The sequence below is a fragment of the Lacerta agilis genome, chromosome 12, assembly GCF_009819535.1.
Source record: "Lacerta agilis isolate rLacAgi1 chromosome 12, rLacAgi1.pri, whole genome shotgun sequence".
Lineage (NCBI taxonomy): Eukaryota > Metazoa > Chordata > Lepidosauria > Squamata > Lacertidae > Lacerta > Lacerta agilis.
Genome location: NC_046323.1, coordinates 23656090 through 23677948, shown reverse-complemented (window position 1 = coordinate 23677948; position 21859 = coordinate 23656090). Strand labels below are relative to the sequence as shown.

Here is a 21859-nt window from a genome sequence, read left to right as displayed (position 1 = left end):
TGTTTGGCTCTAGCTACTGCTTTTTGGAGGAGGGGTGTAGATAGTAGCATATATCTCTTCTGAAACTCCTTCCTTCCATTGTCTTCGATCCTCTAATTTCACTCATGACTTCATTATTTTTAACAGCTTTTTAGAAACTGCTTTCAGAATGTGCATTGCATTGCTACTGCTTTGCAGGTGTCCCACTGTGCAAAATTAGTACTTCCAGAGTCAGCTATAGGAAGTATCTATTCAGACTTTAAAGTAGAGACTGTGTGTTGCAGAAGATATTAGTTAAAACATCTGGAAGACAACATGTACTGATAGAAGGGGAGAATGTCTGTTGTGACTTAGGACTTCAGTTACTGGGTGCTAATTTCTATTTAAATCTGTTGGACTTTCTTCAAAGTGTCTAGGATGTGAGGCACAGCAAAGCATAATTTAACCGGATTATTTTAAAATATATGGGCATCTGTCTAGTTCTTATTAGAAAAATCTATTAGAAAAAAAAGGTTCCTATTAGGAAAATCTCGAGGATGGCAGTGATATATTGCATCAAAACCAAAAACTCACCCAAATAGGAATATATTTGTTTCTTTAAATAATTTGGATCACACTGACCCTACACAGGATCAGAAACCCAGGAAGTAGTATTATGCCAAATTGATTGCTCTGTTGACTGAATATGATTGTTAGGGTTTTCCTTTGTTGATTAATACATATGAAGTTCATTAACTGATACTGGACCTAGGTGGGGAGGTAACCCACAAGTGGGAAGTTATTTGGTGAAGCACCAAGCACAGTGCAAGTGAATAAAACATTGGGGTTTTTTGGGTGTAAAATCCTAATTTGCCTAAATTCATTAGCTGCTGGGTAGATTGCATTTTCATTTGTGAGCCTGATTGCAGTGGCTCGCCGCCACCGCAGTTGACTGAGTTCCTCTCTCTTTGATCGCCATGTAATATATTTCATTCTTTCTTTTTTCCCCTCCTTCCTTCTCATCTGTACAGATCATTCTGTGTTTTTCTCCTGTCGGTTCCACACTGAGAGTTAGAGCTCGGAAGTTCCCAGCCATAGTTAACTGCACAGCTATTGACTGGTTTCATGAGTGGCCGCAGGAGGCCCTGCAGTCCGTCAGCAGGAGGTTCATTGAGGAGGCGCCTGGGATTAAGGTACAGAGTTTCAAACTTGTCAGTCATATGCAAAAGCAGCAGCACAGCTCTGTGGAAGATCAGTCATGGACAAGCTGGGGGGGGTCCTTTTCGTTTCTTCACATATTTGTCTTCATTTAAGGTTGCAGAGTTCGTGGCGGTTATCTAATACTGTGCAGCCAATTTCTTCAGCGCAATTTTGGCAGTTTGAAATAGGAAGAATTTTTTTTAAGGCAAAATGTACAATGATCCTAACATCTTTACATGAACTATTAGAGATCTCCCTGAAATTGAACTTTCCCAATTCAGGGGCTTTAAGCTTTTTGTGCATGTGTGTGTAAAATTAAACAATTGCACTTGAATACCTGAAAATAGAAGGAGTTGAACATTGCAACCCTGCAGTGATTTAATTCTGACCTCCCCCCACCCCACTTTCTAAGGTTCTCTAAAGGTAGAGAGCTGTGCAAAAAATTCAGCCAGCTTTGAAAATATGAGAACTCGAGTCTCCCTTTAAAAGGGCATCTAAGTTGACAACATTTTGTCTTCTCTTTTCTTGCAGATTTTTGCAAGATGTAACTAGGGAAGAAATAACACTGGGATTATTCTTAAATAACTACAATCTAAAAAAAAATGGAAGTCAGAACTGAATACTGTATGTTATAACGAAAGTTTATCAATCATTCAGCTTCATTTTCCTCTTTAGTTCTCCCCACACAACAGCTTTCTCTTGAGGGTGATAAAGAGCCAGATGGAGAAATGCTCATAAAACATTGTCCTCCAGCTCTACAAGGTGTTTTGTTATGTTCATCATTTGACTTCCTCCCTGGATCACCTTTGACCAGGAATGGGAAGTTCAGGGAAGGTTAAGATTTGCATCAAGGTGATTAACCATTGAGGAAGGCCAGATATTAATGACCTGACATCAATATTGGTGCTGATGACAGAGATTGATGTAAAAGAAGATTCGGTTCCTGCCATAGAAGGCATTTCTACTGTATAGTTCAAAAACTTGAAAAAGCAGCACTCTAGAAATGAATCAGAATTTTCTTCCATAAATATTTTTAAGGAAGGAAAGCAAAATAAAACTAGACCTTTGTTTTGGCTATTATTCCAGTGTTTTAGTTTGATATAGCAGTGAGTGTTGAGTAGCATTGGTATCTGTTTGCTGTGATGCTATCAAGTTATGTAAGGAATTTGTAACGATGGGAAGTATAGAATTTCAAGAGGGCTGCGTGCATCAGTTCTCAGTAGTGCATTGCTTTCCTGTCCTAGAAAAGAGAATTTTGTGGCAGGAAGACACTGTTGCAATGTTAACAAAGGCAGCCATTAAAGGTCTGGTCTTAACAGCAATTATAAATCCATGCTATGTTTCTGGAAATGCATAAACTGATCTATGCTCGGTAAATATATTTACTTAACATCAGCAAGAAACCCATTTCAGTGGTCAGGGTTTCTTGCTGAGAAATGATACTTAAAAAAACAAACTTCCATTTCATCTAAATGTAATAATACTAAATGATTTGAAAACAGTAAAAAGGAGGGCTGGGGTGTGAAATTTAGTTTTAATTCCTTTACCTCTTCTGCTGCCAGTACTGAGCTATGAAACAGTTTTTCTGATATTACAAAGAGTGACCAATGACATCTACTGGCCATATAGAGACTTGTCTTTATTTTCTGTTCAGGGCAGTGAGAGTATTAGTGCAGTTGTTCAGAAATTTAGAGCTGTCATTTCTTGTGGTGCGTTCAGTTTCTGAGTACATTTAAGTTTCTGGGCTTCCCAAAGCTTTACTTTTATTCTATGTGGGTTCCCCTCCCCCCAGTATGTGAAACTCTGGATGCTTATCAACATATATATGTTTACATATTCCTTTTAAAAAGAAAATATGCCAGACTTAACCTCTCCCTCTTAGCAATGCTTCAAAATAAAACGAATTTTAGGAAAGAAACTGAATATTTTAAGAGCTACCTACAATGAATACTGGTCAATGTTGTCGCTGAAGATTGCCCTGGTAAACCTAGCAGAAGTTAGTTACTGCAATTATTAATGCTAGAAATCAAAGGTAAATACTGTACATAGTAATCCCTGCACATGCAATGGTGTGCACCATTATAATATTGGATCAGAGCTAGTGCAACCGTAGCAGTTAAGAGGAAAGTCATGGCACCTCCTACAGATGTTATTCTGCACATGCCATTTTACATCCACTGAAGTTAATGATCCAGTGACATACTTACTGGTGGTGCAGCCTAGTGGGTTCCTAACTCAAGAGAGATGTTCAGGAACCCTTACTGAACAAAACACTATTGCGTCGGTGTATTGAATAAATTTGTTGCTAGAACCTATTGCCTTTCTGAGTGTAAGAATGAGAATAAAATTACGAAGCACTCCTCATTGATTAAAGGGGGAAATACATACTTTAAAAACAGTGGATATTATACCAATAATTTAGCCAACGTGGAGTGTCACTTCAGTTTAGATTTTAATTAGGAATTGCTCTTAAATTATTAAGCTTTATGATACAATCGGCTATGGACATCTAGATGGAAATTAAAATTATTCTATGTTCCATCATTTTTATTAACCTTTCCATCAGAGTTTAAACCCCTCACCAAGTTCCCCCCCCCCAAAAAAAATTCACACTCTCCCTATGTTTTGCAGACCCATCTCCATACCTTATTGTAAATCCTGCCCCCTCCGAAAGCACAAATTGGCAGCCAGCATTGTTTTTATATCTTATTGTCACTACATAATTCTATTCGTTTCAGTGCAGGAAAACTTGCACTGACAGAACAAATTACCTATTTTGTGGTTCAGGGCAAGGGATGTGCTAGTGGCTTGAGTAGCTAGGTGGAACTAGACTGATGTTTTGAGTACCAAAACAATCACTTTTTTGAGAAACTGCCTGCATGGCACGAACTGAATGAGAGAGGTCCTGGATGAATATGGCAGCAGCAACAACAAAAATGTTAATTGGGGCCTACAAAGATAATTCCTGTACAAGGAATTGAGATGTACAGCAAAACCCCAATATATGGTTTTGCTGAAGGGAAGCCATGTTTTTCCAATTCTTAAATTGTTCTTGTCTTTAGTATTTTAGGGTAGACAGAGAAAGAGAGAGAGAAGCTGACTCCTCAAAGCTTGCACAAAACTGCTTTTGCAGTTCTAAGGGTTTTGTGAAGTGTAGCGTCTGTTCAATTAACCTGCAGGCAGTGTTGCATCCTATTTTAATAATGTACCTATTATATATGTTAAATATAGTAAATAAAATAATAATAATGAGGCTACTCTATGACACACTTCTTTGGGCATGCCACAATTAAAATGGTAACATACAACTTAAAATTTAGTAGCATAAAATTCAGCAAAGGGAAGAATAAAAGCAGGCAACTAGAAATATATGGCACATAAACAGTGGTTCAGAACACTTAAAAGCACAGATTTTTAAAAGGCCTGGAAGAAGAAGAAAAGTCTTCACCTGCTCTTGAAAATATAATAAAGAAGGTGCCTTTGGGAACGGGGGTATTCCACAGGTGAGGGTAGAACAGCACCACTAACCCAAGTGCACGTGGAGTCTGGGTTTTGCCCATTTGTTTTTAGCCTCCAGTCAACAACAGCACTCAAAGGCTAAAAGAAGGAACAGGAGCATTATGCTCAACATAGTGACAGGCGTAACAGGTAGTGGGAGAAATAATGGGGAGGTGTAAAGCTCTACTCTGTGCCTTGATTTGAGGAACTAAATGTCCTTAAAAAAGAGGGATGAGATGAAAGAGTGGCATAATCAAAATCAAAAGATACTATGCATGAGGGTTATTAGATAACACATTAAAAAAATGATACGTAACCTCCTTGCAAAAAAATAAAAATAAATTCCTGCTCCCTTTCTCTAGTGTATTCAATCAGCTGAAGATTGATGGGTGTAGAGTGGCTTTCTCTCTTATTTTACAATTTATCTACTCCACACTGATTTTAGATATCTAGGGGAAACCTTTTATTTCCATTTGTTTAAAGGACAGTTGACCACATATAATGGTCATTAGTGTGCATGAGCTGCATTATCCAGTAAACTTGTAACAACAAATTCAAGATATGTAATTAAATTCATTAGTAGAACCTAGAGTCAACTTCTAATTGACCCAACCCCATGATTTACAAAGCTATAGTAATTGCATTGAATGAGACACTGTTAAATAAATAAATAAATAAATAAATCAAGGCAGGCTGGAAGTTTGGGAGAATGAAATAATCAATCAAAATGAGATGTCGCAGCCAAGTTTGCATTTCGCATGGGATTCTTGGACAGTGTTGCTGCCTACATGAAAAATGTACACATGGAGCTCCCATGTGAGTCGGCATGCAAATTTACATCAGAACTGGGAGGAACTCCACATGTAGAGTGGTGATGCCTGCCTTTGTGGAACTCCTCCCTGTGATAAAAGTCCAAAGGAAAACCATTTGGCCTCAGTTCATAACAATGAGCTGCCATACATACCACTACTGCCTCTGGTGATCTTCTCTGCCAGGTGATTGCTGCTGCTTTTGACTATGTAACTTCTATTTCAAACACAATTCAGTATATAATATCTCACAAAGTGTACTGGTAATTCCATTGACCAACACAGCATGCAAACAGAACATATCGAGAAATTAAAGTCCAATGGATGGTCAGGAGATAAAGTCCATTCGGTTCCTAAATTGGCATATTGGCAATAACCACAATATGGTATGCTTAATGTTCCACATATCGCTGCTTTGAGGATTCTAACGTTCCTTGTATGTAGATATCGGATCAGATGGAAAACTTGAAGGTATGGCACGACAAGGATTCCGGGATAATACCTTGTTGCGCCCAACCGGGCTTCGTCAGCCGTGCATACTCTAAATTAAAAAAACATGATGTAACATAATACTTATACAAACTAAGTAACATAACACACAAATTAAACAACAAGTTTACATACCATATTCTTGTATGACGGAAACATGGAACAAAATTAAATTCAGTTAATCCAATCACTGGCCAGGGAAGAAGAAGGGCACCTGGAATCAGTACCTCAAAACAAACCTAAACAGCTAATTATCAGACGGCAGCAACCACCTGTGTAGCAATGCATCCTGGTTGCTAAAGCCTACTGCAGACATGGCAACTGGTGCTGGCTACAGGGCTTTCCTGCTCCATACTTCATCCTTTTATGTGTATGGTAACATGTTTTAAAAGGGATATCAATGCATGGAAATTTATTTCTAATCGTATGCTAGATCAGGGCTTGTCTGTGTGTATATGTTTGAGAAACAGACCTTAAAAGATTTCCTAGTTGTCACTGGGAACATTTTAAAACATTTTATTTAGAAGAAATTTGTGTTGGTTATTGGTTTACTGCTGTTTAATCCTTCAGAGTTAAATAAAAATGGTCAATTTGCATAATTCTTTTTTTTAAGGGTCAAATTAGCATTAATCATATTGTTTGCCTTGCTGCCTGATGGAGCTGATACAGTGGGGGGGGGGAGGGGGGAATAAGGTGTGGTATTGAACAAAACACCACCAAAACCTTGGAGATAAATGAACGGCAGAATAAATAATTTATGCTAATGAAATTACTGCAATTAGTAGTTCCACAATGACCCTTTTAGAAGCCACAGCTGTTAATGTCAGGAAGTGCTGTCACTGCTGACCTTATCATAAGAGAAAGTGACAAATTGAAAATGCAGGGAAGACCAATCATCAAAGAGGTCTGCTCAGAACGATTAGGGTTTTCTGAAAAACAGTGTGAATTACAACCAGCTGCTCTCTGGCCCAGCATGCCTCCCATGCTGTGCCATTTTGTTAAGCTTGACAACAATAGTTATTTTGCCCCACCAGGACAAGTTGTCTCAAGCCACTTCCAGCTCTACCGGAACCAGCTTCTACCCAGGCTGGTTTTAAAATGAAACTGTTGTTACCAAAGGCTTTTCAGAACTGCTGCCTAAAGGTCTCTCATAAGGATCATGGCTGGGAAGAAGCCAGTCGTTCTGTAAGAAAGTCCCCATGGCAGAGAGAGAGAGAGAGGGCACTTGCAGAAGAGAGAAAATGTTGGGCTGAGTAATTTAGCCTCTTAAGCTCTAAGGCGGATTCTGGTCTCATCAAAAAGTTATTTGAACATAGACAAAACATTTCTTTGGGGAAACAGGAGTTTGGTCACTTTGCACCCAACACATACTGATTCTTTGTATTTAAATTGCACTCTCATTACTATAGTTTAAAAGCAGCTCTTTTTAAAGAAGCTGTGTTTAAAAATAAGTTTGGTTTCGGAGATAAATTACAAGTTGTCTAAATGAACCTGTTTGTAATATTAATTATGCTGGCTCGAAACGTTTAGCTGTATCAACAACCGCTCATGAGTAATTTTCCTAAAGATCTCCTAAGTATTATTGACAATTCTTTGGTAAATTATGTGTGACTTTTCTAAGAGTTGCAGTAGCTCATTTAATTCATATTAATTGATTTTTAAGTTTCCCCTGATTAATTGAACTGGGTACATCTTGTACTGAATGCAATAAATTATCATTAAAATGAGGGAGATGTGATTCCACAAATTAGAAAGTTAAGTATGGTAGAAGTCACTGAGGACAAAATGGAAATTGCTTACATTGATAGTGCAGCAATTTAAGTGGTGTGTGTGTGTGTGTGTGTGTATCACATGTAGAGACATACTGTACATAAATACACAATATTCATATAATGAAAAACAATGTTTTATAGATGTCTAGGTACTTTTAAATGTTAAAAGTCATATGTTTGTGCATACTTGTCTTAGAATCAGTAGTTTCTGCTGCAGTTGACTATATATTTCATTAGCTGAATTTTTAACACTTGAAATTTAAATGCCCTTTCATGCTCTTTTATGTTTTCAGCCCCAGTTTCATGACTCTATTTGCCATTTCATGGCCTATGCTCACACCAGTGTAAATGAGATGAGTGCAAAGTTTCGGCTGAATGAGAGGAGATACAACTATACAACTCCCAAAAGCTTTCTGGAACAAATCATGCTTTATAAGAACCTCCTGGAGAAGAAAATCCAGAAAATGTCCCAGCACAAGGAACGGCTTGTGAATGGCATTCAGAAGCTGAAAACAACAGCTTCTCAGGTAGTAATAGTAGTAGTAGTAGTAGTAGTAGTAGCAGCAGCAGTAAACAGTAGCAGTAATTAATCACAATTCATAGCAGCTGCTCTCTTATATAATTGCAAATTCCTTTATATAGTAAATTGCTCCAGGGTGCCTAATGGACAGTAATTCATAAATGAAATTAAGAGGAGCAACAACAATATTAGGTAAGTCCAAGAGCCTGGACTTCGACTCCTGAAACAGTTCGAAAACCAAGGCACAGCTTCCGATTGGCTGCAGGAGCTTTCTGCACTCAATCGGAAGCCGCAGAAGCCGTGTCCCAGAGACGGCTAATACACCCATGGTTTATCATGAAAGTAGGTCTCATTCCAAGTAACATTCCAGTTGGATATCTGAGCAAGGGCCCATTTAATATTCTACTCCATCATCTTCTCTGCTTCCAGCAGAGGCCAGGCTCTAGGAAACCCATAAGCCAAGTCTTGAGGGCAAGAGCTTTCTCCTATAGTTTGTTCCCTAAGAAACTGATATCCAGTGATACACCGCCTCTGAACATGGGATTTTTATTTAGTTATCATAACTCATGTTCTTTATTAGACCTGTTCTCCCTGGAAAATGGTAAATTACTGAGCTTTGTACAGGTAATTTCCCCTTTTTAGTAGAGTGTAATACTAGCAATCAATACTTCAATTAATACACAGTCTCAGTTCAGTGATTATGAGTGTATGAAACATACCAATAATATAATAGTAAACCTGGTTTAGATGTTCATTCTGTCTTTTAAAACTGGGAGCTCTGTGTGCTTTCTTTTAACTGCTTGAAGAGAGGCAAGTATGCATTTCTGTAATGGATAAAGGGAAGGGAAGAAAAAAAAGTGTGCCCCACAGTGTTCACTTATTAAGCAATTAAGGCAGATCAAATCATTACTTGGGGTCTTGTTTCAGTTAATAGTCACAAAAACGCTCTCATTGATATCCAGCTGTTGAGAACCCACCTTTTCAGAAAGCTGTCTCTACTAAACACGGTTTCCAGAAACACCTGTTCCAAACTAATACCTTTGCTGTTCTTTAGGTGGAGGACTTAAAACACAGACTTGCCTCTCAAGAGGCAGAACTGCAACTGAGAAATCAAGATGCTGAAGCTTTGATTACCAAGATAGGGCTTCAGACTGAGAAAGTGAGCAAGGAAAAGGCCATCGCTGATGCAGAGGAGCAAAAGGTCAGTGCAATTCCACAATTTAGTGTTGTTGAGCTATATTTAGTACAGAATAAACCTTTGTAGGTGAACAATTTTGAACACCTACCTCTCCAGGGAGCATAAAATCTGAAGAATTATTATACTTACACATGTTTCAACATTTCACACCATGATTACCACTTGACCTTTCTTTACATTATGCATTTTTCCAACCTTTTAGCTCTTTTAATGATATGAAAGAACAATAAGCACTGAACTCATTCAAGCATATAATGGATGGGGATCTTGGGAATCAGGCCTGTATGTAATACAGTAAAGGTCAGAGAGTCATCTCTGAGCACTTCAGGTTTTTAAAGGCTTTTTTTTTTTTTAGTTCAATTGAACAGCTCAATTGTTCTTGAAGTCCATTTCACTGACCTGCAGTTTCACTTCCAAATTTTGCATTCTGTGATGTACTTTCTGGGGTTCAGCATTAGCTGTCCAGATTCCGTGTCCTTTTCTTCTGCATACTGAACTCGTGTTTCACATTAACATTACTTATATTTGGCTTCATTAACCAAGATACTTTTTTAGTTCTGTTACATAAAACTAGATGCATACTGAAAGTATCATTAAAAAAAGAAAGAAAGTGTCACATCTTGCTATTTCCCAACCTAATGACTTGTAAACCAGAACAACTTAGGAACCATGAGCCAAAAGGCATTTCCACTCATTCCCCGTATTTCCTTTGAACTCTCCTGCTACAGGCCCTGTGCCACATCCCACACCACGCTGATGGATCCCCCAGCCATCAGGAATAGCTTGGCAGCGGCTGGGAGCTGCCATGAAGGCTTATTGCATGAGTAAGATCTCATGATACTAGCACATGGGGTCATCCAATGAGGCTGAGTGTTGAGAGATTCAGGTTAGAGTCTAACCCAGTGATGGCCAAACTTGGCCCTCGAGCTGTTTTGGGGCTACAGTTCCCATCATCCCTGACCGCTGGTCCTGTTAGCTAGGGATGATGGGAGTTGTAGTCCCCAAACAGCTGGAGGGCCAAGTTTGGCCATCACTGGGTTAGACTAAAGGAAATGCTTCTTCACACGGTACATAGTTAAATTCCCAAAGATGTAGTGATGGACATCATCAGTGACCACAGTTTGCCTCTGGACACCATTTTTGGTCTTTGGACTGACCCTGTTTTTACAATGTTCAGAGCCCCACTCATACATACACTCCCAAGCACGCCTGCAGCACACCTGCACCCACAAATCCAGCATTTATAGCCCTCAACACCCCAGCTCTGGCATCTGCAAAATGTAAAAGGCAGAGTTTCCACCCATTCTAGTGATGAGGTGTGGGGGAAATGTTGCCTATTCCTCTCAAAAAAGCAGGCAGGGCTGTGGAATTTAGGACTAAGATCAAATATCCCCTCTGGCTACCCTTTAGAGAGGATATCTGCTATCTAGGGATCACTGTACAGACCAAGTTGTTCTGATGGTGTTAGGATTGGGGGATGCTGTTGACATGTTTCACAACACACTTTTTAAAGTAATAAGCTTCAGCACATAGTGTGATTATCAGGAGATAACTTCCTGTCAACACTTTCAAGAATAAGACTTACTTTTTGTGACCCTCAAAGTACCTCATCCTATATTTCCTTAACTGCTTGCCTAAAACACTTTAAAAATGAATGATCAACATATCACTGATTATAATAAATTTAAAACCTTGTTGGTAGTGGCGCCCGCCCTGTGGAACACCCTCCCATCAGATGTCAAGGAAATAAACAACTATCTGATTTTTAGAAGACATCTGAAGGCAGAACTGTATCGGGAATTTTTTAATGTCTTATGTTTTTACAAATTTTTATAATGCTGTAAGCCGCCCAGAGTGGCTGGAGAAACATTATTATTATTATCATTTATCATTATTAAATTAATTAAAACTGCCTCAAAAGGCTTAAATTGGTCTACAAAGATTAAACAATGTAATTTATTCAAATTAGGAGGGCATTGGGCAACAGATACATCTTTCAACTATAGAGATCCAGAAACATTTTAATGGTACATATTGCAAAAATAAACACTGGTCATCTCTTTTTTTTTTTTTTAACCTGTTGAAATAAAAGTGGTTCATCATGTACAGAACATGATAAATAAATTAGTTTTAATAATAGCTTTAGCAATACAGTGGTACCTCGGGTTACGTGCCTGATCCATTCCGGTGTGCCGTTCGCACCCCGAAAAGTATGCAACCCAAACGTCCATTTTGTGCATCTGCGAAAGCGCGATATCACGCTTTTGCACATGCGCGAATTGCGCACGCTTCTGCGCATGCGCAGACCGCGTGGAACGCTCTGTGCGTGTGTGGCACGGCGATCTTTACTTCCGGGTTTGCGGAGTACGCAACTCAAAAGTACACAACCCAAAGCGTTCGCAACCCGAGGTATGGCTGTATTGCAATGTCAGGAAGTCACTGCCTTCCCTACATTTTATTCCTAACCGTTTTTGCTCAGAATTAAGTCTCAACTGATTTAATTAGAGCCTACTTTGAAGAAGTTAATTCCGTGATTGCCGCCTTAGTCAAAACTTAAGAGTTTGTGTTCAAATAGGTTGTTGCCATCCAAGCAGAAGTATCTCAGAAACAGAAAGAGTGTGAGGATGACCTGGTGAAAGCAGAACCTGCCCTGGTGGCTGCTACTGCAGCTTTAAATACACTTAATAAGGTAAATAGCAAACTATGGTATGGTTGTCTGCCATGTGACCTGTTGACTGCAAATTCTCACACACACACCCCGCTGCCCCAAATAAGCCTGCTCACTTTTCCAAGAATGTAGTGTTTGAGATAATTACTAGGGTAGTTTTCATGCTCTCATGGAGCAGACTTAAGTCTTTTTCTCTTTGTCGGTCTTTCCAGATTATTCCATTTTTCATGTAATGAATGCCAAGCTATATTATATTATTTCATGTTATCCAAACAGCATTCCTTCAGTTTGGATATGTTGCATTTTACCAGTGCCCCAAGCACATTAATTGGCCCTGGGTAATCTTTTCAACACTTCTGTGTTTTTGAATCTACCTTTTGTGACAATGAGGTGTATCAATTCGATAGTTTTAATGAAAGATGAAAGACTTCATGAACCCATTCTAGCGATCAGTTTTTGCATCAGATTCCATTTGGAATTGTATCTACTTGCGAGAAACAAACAACCTTCTAGCTCCACTGTGTGATAAAATGTGCTACGCTTATCCTAGTTAAACACAGAACAGTATAATTAATAACACAAAAATATCCAAACCAATTAATATTTCCCCCATTAGAACTTAGTATCTCTTATGCAACCATGGAAACAGTGGCATCCCAGTTGTGACTATATATTGGGTGCAGAATGTTGCAATGTATGATCTTTTGCTCTGATACAATAACACCCATTATATTCTTACAGTTTTCATTTGTTCTCTGCTTATCTTTAGCTTTAGTAGAGGAAGGGGATCACAGATAGCCAAGTTACGGAACAATCATAAATGGGATTGGGACAGGAGTTAACTGGTGGACAATCTGCCATCTCCAAAACTCTGCCAGCTAGGGTGCAAGGTGAAGATGGAGCTTGTGTCTTTTATTCCCTCCGTAGTTACATTGACTGTCAGCCGATCCAAGGGCACCCCTGGCTGAACCCCTGGAATGCCTTAGGTTGAGCCTTGCCACCAACACACCTATGTCCATGCAGCTTTCCCCAAGCATACTTAGGCAGAGCAATCCTAACCCCTGCCAATCTCTTCAAATTGTCAAAATGCCCTTTGTTCTCCCAGCATGCGTTTGGCTTTCTTTCAGCACCATCTTTGTTGCTGTTCTTCAGGTGAACCTTTCTGAACTGAAAGCCTTCCCTAACCCACCAATTGCAGTGACCAACGTTACAGCTGCTGTAATGGTCCTACTGGCGAATAAAGGGAAAGTACCGAAAGACCGAACCTGGAAAGCAGCTAAACTCTTCATGGGAAAGGTTCTTGAAACATTATCACTATCTATTAAATTGCATTGCAACATGATGATATGAACCTGAATTTAAATACAGTGGTACCTCGAGTTAAGTACTTAATTCGTTCTGGAGGTCCGTTCTTAACCTGAAGCGTACTTAACCCAAGGTACCACTGTAATAATGTTCATGTATATATTGAGACACAGGAGTAAACTTCCTCAGGGTTGTGGGTTTGAGCCCCACGTTGGGCAAAATATTCCTGCACAGCAGAGAGTTCACTCGATGATCCTTGTGGTCCCTTCCAACTCTACAATTCTATGCTTCTAGGATTCTACTTATCATTTGCAAGTGAATATGCATAAAATGGCTTACTCTTTAGATCAATACTTATTTGCTATTTTAAAAATGGGGGTCACTACACTTGTTTGGGTTTTAACCTTTTGTATTTTGAAATCGACTTGCAGGCTTGAAGTGTTATTCAACAGTAATAATGTTAAGTGCATTAACTGCCTTCCAGGTTGATGAATTCTTGCAAGCTTTAATTAACTATGACAAGGAGCACATCCCAGGGAATTGTCTAAAAGTGGTCAAAGAACATTACTTGAAAGACACGGAATTCAACCCAAACCTGGTTCGCACTAAGTCATTTGCAGCAGCTGGTCTCTGTGCTTGGGTTATCAACATAGTAAAATTCTATGAGGTACTGAATGTGTTTGTTGCAACTGGAGAAATAAATTGGGGGAATAGCTTAGGTATTGGGTAGCTGCTCATTGGAGAAGCAATATTTTCAGCAGAGAATAGCAAGATGAAGATTGCACAGGGCACAAACTTTGTGTAACATATTTTTATTATAACATATCAAATGGATGTCCCTCTTAAGCTATGATCTAGCTGCTAAGATATGTGAGCTAGTTCAGTTCAAGCTTCCACTTCACCATGAACTCACCAGGTGGTCTTATGCAAGTCCCCATCTCTCAGCCTCAAAAGCACTGGAAAATGCCTTATCGGGGTGTTACCATCATTAGTGAAATAATGTCTGTTAAACACTTTGAACACTCTAAATGCACCATGGAAATGCTGAATAGTATTTGGCACTCTATTAGAATGTTAAGAACGGCATGGCAAAGTCAAGTTTTCAGGCTATGGCACATCATAGAGAACCAACCTTGTGATATGTGTGTGGGTACAGTGAAAGCAATGGGACTTAAATCATGCATGATTAGCATATCATTAACTTGGTTTTAGTGAGGCTAAAGAATGGCTGATACAGTCTGGATACAACCCAGTATTTAAAAAAAAAATCATGCCACCATCTTTTTCAGTATACCATCAAGTACTGCTTTTTAAACCTCATAAGGGGTAGGATGTTGGGTTCATAAAGCACCTTGCAATGTAACGATAGAAAACCAATGGTGGCTGGATGGGATGGGTAGGGTAGAAGGCTAGAAGGTCAACAGTAGGTGAAGCTAGAGCTAATGATGGGCAGAATTGCAGCCAGTGACCAGCAAAACCAACTCATTCTGCATCCTCCTCCCTCATTAGTTCTACAAAGGCAAAACTGAGACTGAGGAGGAAGAAACGAACAGGCAATGTATTCTCCTCTTGTAAATAAGAAGCCAGGCAAGGGAGGCTGGGGGCAAGTTGAAGTTGATGGGCCAATGCTCTGTTTGTCCTTAAAAAAGAAAACCAGCCTCCCCTAGAGACACCAGACGTTTCAGCAAAGGAAGGAAAAGACTTCTAATCATATTAGAGACTAGAATAGTGATGCACCAAATAACCAATGCAGAGCAATCTGATATCAAATGGTTACTGAAATACAAGTATTAGATTATCTATCATATTCCAGGATGTTACTTTTAATTAAATGTATATCTAATGCATCCAATTTATCTGGTCTGGGAAGTTTCTTTCTATGACTTGCAAGTGTGTCTTGAAAACTTGAAAAGAAGGGAGGGTGCGATCAATTCCGGCTGAGATATTGTCTAATAAACTGTGGAAACAGCTGAAGGTGGATCACCTTGCGATAAAAACATGACCGTTTCATCACTTCTTGTTAAAACATTTTTGTGTTACCATAGTTTTAAGAATTTCTAATACTGGAATTCCCAGGTATACTGTGATGTGGAGCCAAAACGCCAAGCATTGGCCCAAGCAAATGCCGAACTTGCAGCAGCTACTGAAAAGCTGGAAGCCATCAGGAAAAAACTTGGGGTAGGTTGTAGCCTTACTCCAGTCCTAATCTTCCACTACTTCGAAGCAAATCTAACAAGCTAGCATTCTTTGTGGCAATGCACAGAGGCTGTCTGTAAAGATAAAGTGTTTCATTGCTTTCTAGCCTTGCCAGGTTTTGAAGCTATTGTTTTGGTGTCTAATATATGGTATAGTTATATTGGACATTATTGCATTCCCCCCCCCCAAATAAACCAATTGAATATATCTTCCTTTTTTGTTTGGGGTGGGCACTGAATCTTTTAACATGAAATGAGAGAATTTCCCCCCAAACCCATTCAGCCACATTTTTACATAATATACATTTATTTAAATAAATATAATTGTTATTGATCACTTTTTGCAAATGTGCAAGATACAAAACTAGTCTCCTACTAGATTAATTCAAAGCAAATTCTAGCCATGAGGGATATGACCTCCTATTACTTGCAAGATAAATTGTGTGCTATTTTGATTAACCCACCCTTTCAAAATATAATTAAAGATCTCAACTACTTTCAAATTCAACTATGTAGCCTATTCCTCACTCCTTAATCTGAGTTCTCGGCCAGTGCTTATAATGAGATTAGATGCTGTGCCTTGTACATTTGTATGGTGGTAACTTTTCTACCAAGTAGCATCCTTTATCAATACTTGATCCATTTGCTCATTGGCCTTCAGTTCTCAATGCATCCCTCAGCATTATGTCTGTTTGCCATTTATTGGCCTACTATTCTTTCTATCGTTCAGCAAACCTAACGCCTTTGAAAAATAGAGTCACAGGTAGTCGTCCCCATTTTATGGATTTCCAATGGAATCCTGTCCCATAAACCAGTGCTTTTCTATTGGGAAAGCGTGGTTCTAATTTTTCATACAGAAGTATTCTTTTTACCTAGTAATTTTCTGTAATGATTAATAAATGTTGCAGCTATTACTTGGTAATCAATAACACATCATCAATTTGGATGGCACTGTGCTAACAACCCTTCATTTTTAATGCCTGCTAAAATATATTTCAAAATGACAAATTAAATCCTTGTCAGCTGTATGCAACAGCAAAATTAATGTTGTTGAAACAGATATTATTATTTTTACATCTTTCCATGAAAATATTTTACATGATTCAAAAGGTTTATTTCAATCCACACAACTCTTTGTACGTCTTTAATATGTAAACTTTGCTTCTATCTATGTGGTGCAGAAAAGTTTAAGCTGTGGCCTCTGTACCCTAGCCAAGCCCCTGCATTTAGTACCACATTGCACATTGGTATCCAAAGACTGTCTATTCACATTTAGAGGCAATAAATGTTGTTAAAACGTATTTTAGAGTGCAATTCACCTATGGATGTAAGAGGTCTCTGAGCAGACTGCAGGGCGGGCAACACAACCCCCTTGGAATGCTCCTACATCCACCTTTTATGCAGAAGTAAGCCTCACTGTGTTCATTGGGGCCTAATCCCCTTTTAATGGTGTTCAGGATTGTAGCCTCAATTTCCCCAAACATATTTCTCAAACTCAAAAGCCAATGAAATGACACCAAACAAAATTAAGTTGTAACCAAAGCTTTCAGTTGCTTTGAAATTTCACTCTTCAGTCTGGTCTGCAATAATCGAGAAAGGTTTGTGTGGATTTCCCAAACTGGCTTCATTTTGAAGCTGACTAAAACTACTGTATACCAGGCTGCCTTCTCACAAATCTTAAGTTTTGGTTTTTTGTTTTGTTTTACTATACAGTGGTACCCCGGGTTACGTCCTTAATTCGTTCCAGGTTACAGTACATAACCCGAAAAGGCGTAACCCGAATAATTCGTTCTGTGCATGCGCATACCAACCCCCCCCCCAAAATCGCTTCTGCGCATGCATGGAGTGTGAAAACGCTTCTGCGCATGTGCGAATCGCCACGCTTCGGGTTGCGTTTCCGGGTTAGTGGAGTTCGTAACCCGAAAAGTACACAACCCGAAGCGTACGTAACCCAAGGTACGACTGTATAACATTTTGGCAACTGGATTAGCAACCAGTGATTCAGAAGTGTGTGCCTAAGTGTGCCAGCATTCTAACCCAGACTCCCATGCTGGAATGCTCCTAAAGAAAAGTCCTCAACAATTTTAGAGCTACTGTGCCTTTAATTAATTTCTTCTGTGTTTAAAATGAAAAGTCCTGCTCCCCCCCCCAGGGGGTAAATCTTTTATTAAAGCCTCCCAGGAACAAAACTGACAATTAAATGAGAGTTTCCAAAGGGCAGTTAAGGCGTAATTAATTCCTAATCTCCAGCCATGCTTAGAAGAGAGAATGAAGGTTAAATCTGGCAGGAAGGTTTTCATTAACACTGGAAAGTACCTTTTGTTGAATGGTACCTGTAAGTAAATCTTAGAGGACACTTGACTATGGATAACAACTTTGCTAGATATTAGTACACTACTATGTGGAACTTTAGTGAGCTGATAGGACTGGACCAGTTTCACAGAAAAGTGTTTTCTGATCAATTATGTGAGAATCTTCTTTTTCACAGACACCCCAGATTGCTGGAGAATCTCAAGCCCTACCATATAATATACATTTTTTGTGGTGAAGAATTTTGGACTCAGTTGTGGATTCGGTTTTAATATTGTTGAAGAAAGCAATGGGAGTTCTGGCTCTGCTTCTTCCAGTCCTCCTTTCCTTCTTGGTGGTGTTGGTTCAATTAATGTTAAGCAAAATATTTCTCAGGAGAGACTTTTCTTCCTGTTGGAGCATTCCGTCACCTTGTGGAGAACTGTTGGTGAAATGGCTCCACCAGTTTCACCTCCCATGCACATAAAATTTTGGCAGTCCATTTGCACTCAGCCCTTTTCCCACTGTCAATTGACTGCAGGAAAGGAAAAGCTCAGAAGCGTTAAATGGCCCCAGCATGTAATCATTTACATTTTCATCTTCCTGAATTGCATTCTGGCATACCCAGGTACAGGCTACATGTTTTAAAAAAGAACCCTATCTCAACATCATCCAACCTGGCACTTGAATCATAAAGAACAGTTCCAAGACTACACAACTCACAACCCACAGAGCCATGCATTGCCCACCACCTATTAGGACCTGCTTAATACAAGGCAATCCCACAGGCAGGCACAAAAGAACAAGAAGTTTATTAAGCTGTTGGTGAATTGCCCTACATAGCTGATGAGCTGGATTTGGCATGATGATTCACAAGTTTTGCGGGCCCAGAATGCAGGGAAAAAATAATCAAAGGCAACTAGAAAAATATGGGAAGGAGTTAGCCTGTAATTCCCATCTAATGAACAGCAAACAAACTTTGCTGATTATTCCCCTCCATGAGAAATATAAGATCCATCTTCATAGAAACAGACTTGCTCCCTACCCCCCACACTCTCAAAAAAGAGCCTGTTGGTATTTTATTCAGTTCTTGGCACTAGAAATATGCTGGGGGGGGGGCAGGTGTCCACATTAGCCTTCTTGCTACTTGCTACATTCAAGACTTGTTCATAGTCCATTAAACATCATAGGATCGCGGTTAATGTTCCACATTGCTCAAGTCTCGATTTAAAAGCTCTCGGAAGAGCTGGTGGCATTTTGCCATGCAGAATGGGTCAACCTTCAAATCATTACCATAAATGCCTCCATAAACAAAATTGGATCAGCTACCTCATTACCCACATGAATTCTAGTCACACTTGTGTATTTGGTTAACCAGGCATTGCGGCTATTTCACTTCTCTACAATTTTATCACTCCCAATTTTATAACTCTTGGGTTTCCCCCACCCCCTATGATTCCTGAATTAGCTTTGGTTGATCTCCCAATCTGTGGCTATAAAATACATTACAATGGCTCTGAGATTATAGCTAGATTTTATACGATTGCAAAATGCAACATATTCTTGAGGTTATAGTGGAACACAGAATACCAAGATAAAATACTTGCATCAGCCTTCGACTGTCTAGTGCCCTCCAGCTGTTCTGGACTGCACTTTCTATCAGGCACTAATAGACATGTTGGCAAAAGTCACTTAACATCATTGAAAGTTTCGGATGGATTTTATCTGATAAGCATCTCAGGAGTTCTGTCCATTTCAAATGACCTGCACGAGCAATATGTCTTTTGAAAGTCCTCCTATATTTGCATAAATTGCTCAAAGAGTTTAGAATGTGGATCCAGCTGTTTCTCTGTTGCCAAAGCGACTATGTCGACTAAAGCTTTCTTAACATCAAAGGTTGTGACATCAGCAGCTGAGACGATGGCAGCTAGGGGGCATGATATGGGCAACTGAGATTCTTGCATGGATTATAAATGCGACATGAGATGTCCAAGGGAAATGAGTGAGAGAAGATGAAGGAAATAGTAGTGAGGCAAATAGCATAAAACATTTGACACTTGTGGCCTGCAGTTTTGGTGAGGCTTCTGTATGAAAGTATTACCATTATTCTTCTTATTCACCAACAGGAGTATGTGAAGAATGAATGATGAATGAATGAATGAATGAATGAAAACTAACTCTCTCTTTAGGAACTGGATCGCAATCTGTGCAAACTCACAGCATCCTTTGAAAAAGCAACAGCAGAAAAAGTCAGATGTCAAGAAGATGTCGGCCGAACCAATAAGACTATAGAGCTGGCTAACAGGCTTGTTAAAGGACTTGAGGCAAGTAGGATATTCATTAATATCATTCTCAGGAGTTCTGATCAAAGCAGGCAAACCTGTATTCAAGAGAAGGGTCTTGGTGAAATGAAATATTTCTGGAGTGTCAGGTGAAATGAGAGCCGCTTTAAACTAACAGGAAGAGGGGAAACACTAACCAATATGGCAACATGGATATTGTGCAGGCTGCCCCAGCAGGGAGCACCTTGCTTGCTCTCCTTCCCTACCTACTGGAGTGATGTAGGTTAATGTGTGCACACGAAAGGATTAATTTGAGGCAGAGTTTATTGGAGCTTAGCTCCAGAACCAGTTTTCAGTACCAGGACTGAACTTTGTGAAACACATTTCCATTGAGCATAAGAAGAATCTACCTTACTACTTAAGTAATCGTCCTCATCGCTCCTTATAAAGTGTGCACCAAAGATTTCACCTTCCAGTTACATGCAGCAGTGAGACTCCTTGATCTGAACTCTAGGACAGTGTTTTTCAACCTTTTTTGGGCAAAGGCACACTTGTTACATGAAAAAAATCTCGAGGCACACCACCATTAGAAAATGTTAAAAAATTTAACTCTGTGCCTATATTGACTATATATAAAGTAATTCTCTTGAATAGGAATCAAATAAACACAAAGAAAGTATTTTATAATTACTTTATTATGAAATAGTAAGTAAACAGAAATATGAAAAATTATAAAATACTTAAGCATAGTGAAGCAATCTGTGGGGCTGGAGAACAGACCCCCCCTTTTCGTTGCCCTCGGCGGAGAAGGGAATTAATTCGCCGTGGGGACGGGGAAGGAGCGAGCAGAGCAGGAGAGGAGGCGGCGGCGAACAAAGGCCAGTCCTACGCTGCCCACCCCCGTCGCTGCCGCCTCATTCAAGCGCGCCTTTTACCACCCTACCGGCGCAGGAGAGGCGAGCTCCAGGCCGCAAGCTCCTCCTCCTCCTCCCGCTGCCGCTCGCCTTCCCCACCTGGTGTGCCGGCAGCTCCGCACTTACTTGTCGAGCCAGAAGGTCCACGGCGAGTGCAGCGGGATCCCCTCGCCGGCGTCGGGCTCCAGGCCGCTCAGCTGCTGCTGCGGGTCGGGGTCGAGGTCGGCCTCGTCCTCCGCCTGGTGCTGCCGTGGCGGCGGCGCCGCCGGGCTCGGGGGCTCGGGCAGGCCCAGCTGCCTCTCGGGGGGTGCTGAGCGCCATTGCCCTGCGCTTCCTTCGGCCCAGGCTGAGTCAGCGCCGCCTCGCTCGGCGAAAGCCCGTCTTGTTGCGCACAGCCAGCAGGCAACAGGGGTCCCTGCCTGCCCGCTGCAAATCGGGCACGCCGAGCAGGCAGGCCTCGCTCACTGGCTGGCTGGGGGGGCGGGTTTTTCGCCTATTTATAGCGCCCTTGGCGCGCGGGCTTGGCTGAGCGGCGGCTCCCTGCTCCGAGCGGCTTGCCGTCTCCTCTCCCACTCCATTCAATCTCGTCACAGTGGAGGGAGGCACAGCTGGTCCTTTGAGCAGATCCCGGGGTGGGTTTTTGTCACACTCTCTTCGCTGCCCACTTTTTAAGTCACGGCACACCAGGCAACATCTCGCGGCACACTAGTGTGCCGCGGAACAGTGGTTGAAAAACACTGCTCTAGGAGAAAGTTTGCTACT

General features: G+C 40.4%; 1 protein-coding gene across 1 annotated transcript in view; it reads left to right on the top strand.

Moving 5' to 3' along the window:
- DNAH11 (dynein axonemal heavy chain 11) overlaps positions 1 to 21859 on the top strand; it is a 139684-nt gene that overhangs the window by 81605 nt on the left and 36220 nt on the right. The window contains exons 55-62 of the mRNA XM_033166182.1: positions 990 to 1151; positions 8020 to 8253; positions 9301 to 9447; positions 12020 to 12133; positions 13265 to 13408; positions 13902 to 14084; positions 15494 to 15595; positions 20091 to 20225. Coding sequence (XP_033022073.1) covers positions 990 to 1151; positions 8020 to 8253; positions 9301 to 9447; positions 12020 to 12133; positions 13265 to 13408; positions 13902 to 14084; positions 15494 to 15595; positions 20091 to 20225 — 1221 coding nt within the window. The remainder of the gene's footprint in view (positions 1 to 989; positions 1152 to 8019; positions 8254 to 9300; positions 9448 to 12019; positions 12134 to 13264; positions 13409 to 13901; positions 14085 to 15493; positions 15596 to 20090; positions 20226 to 21859) is intronic.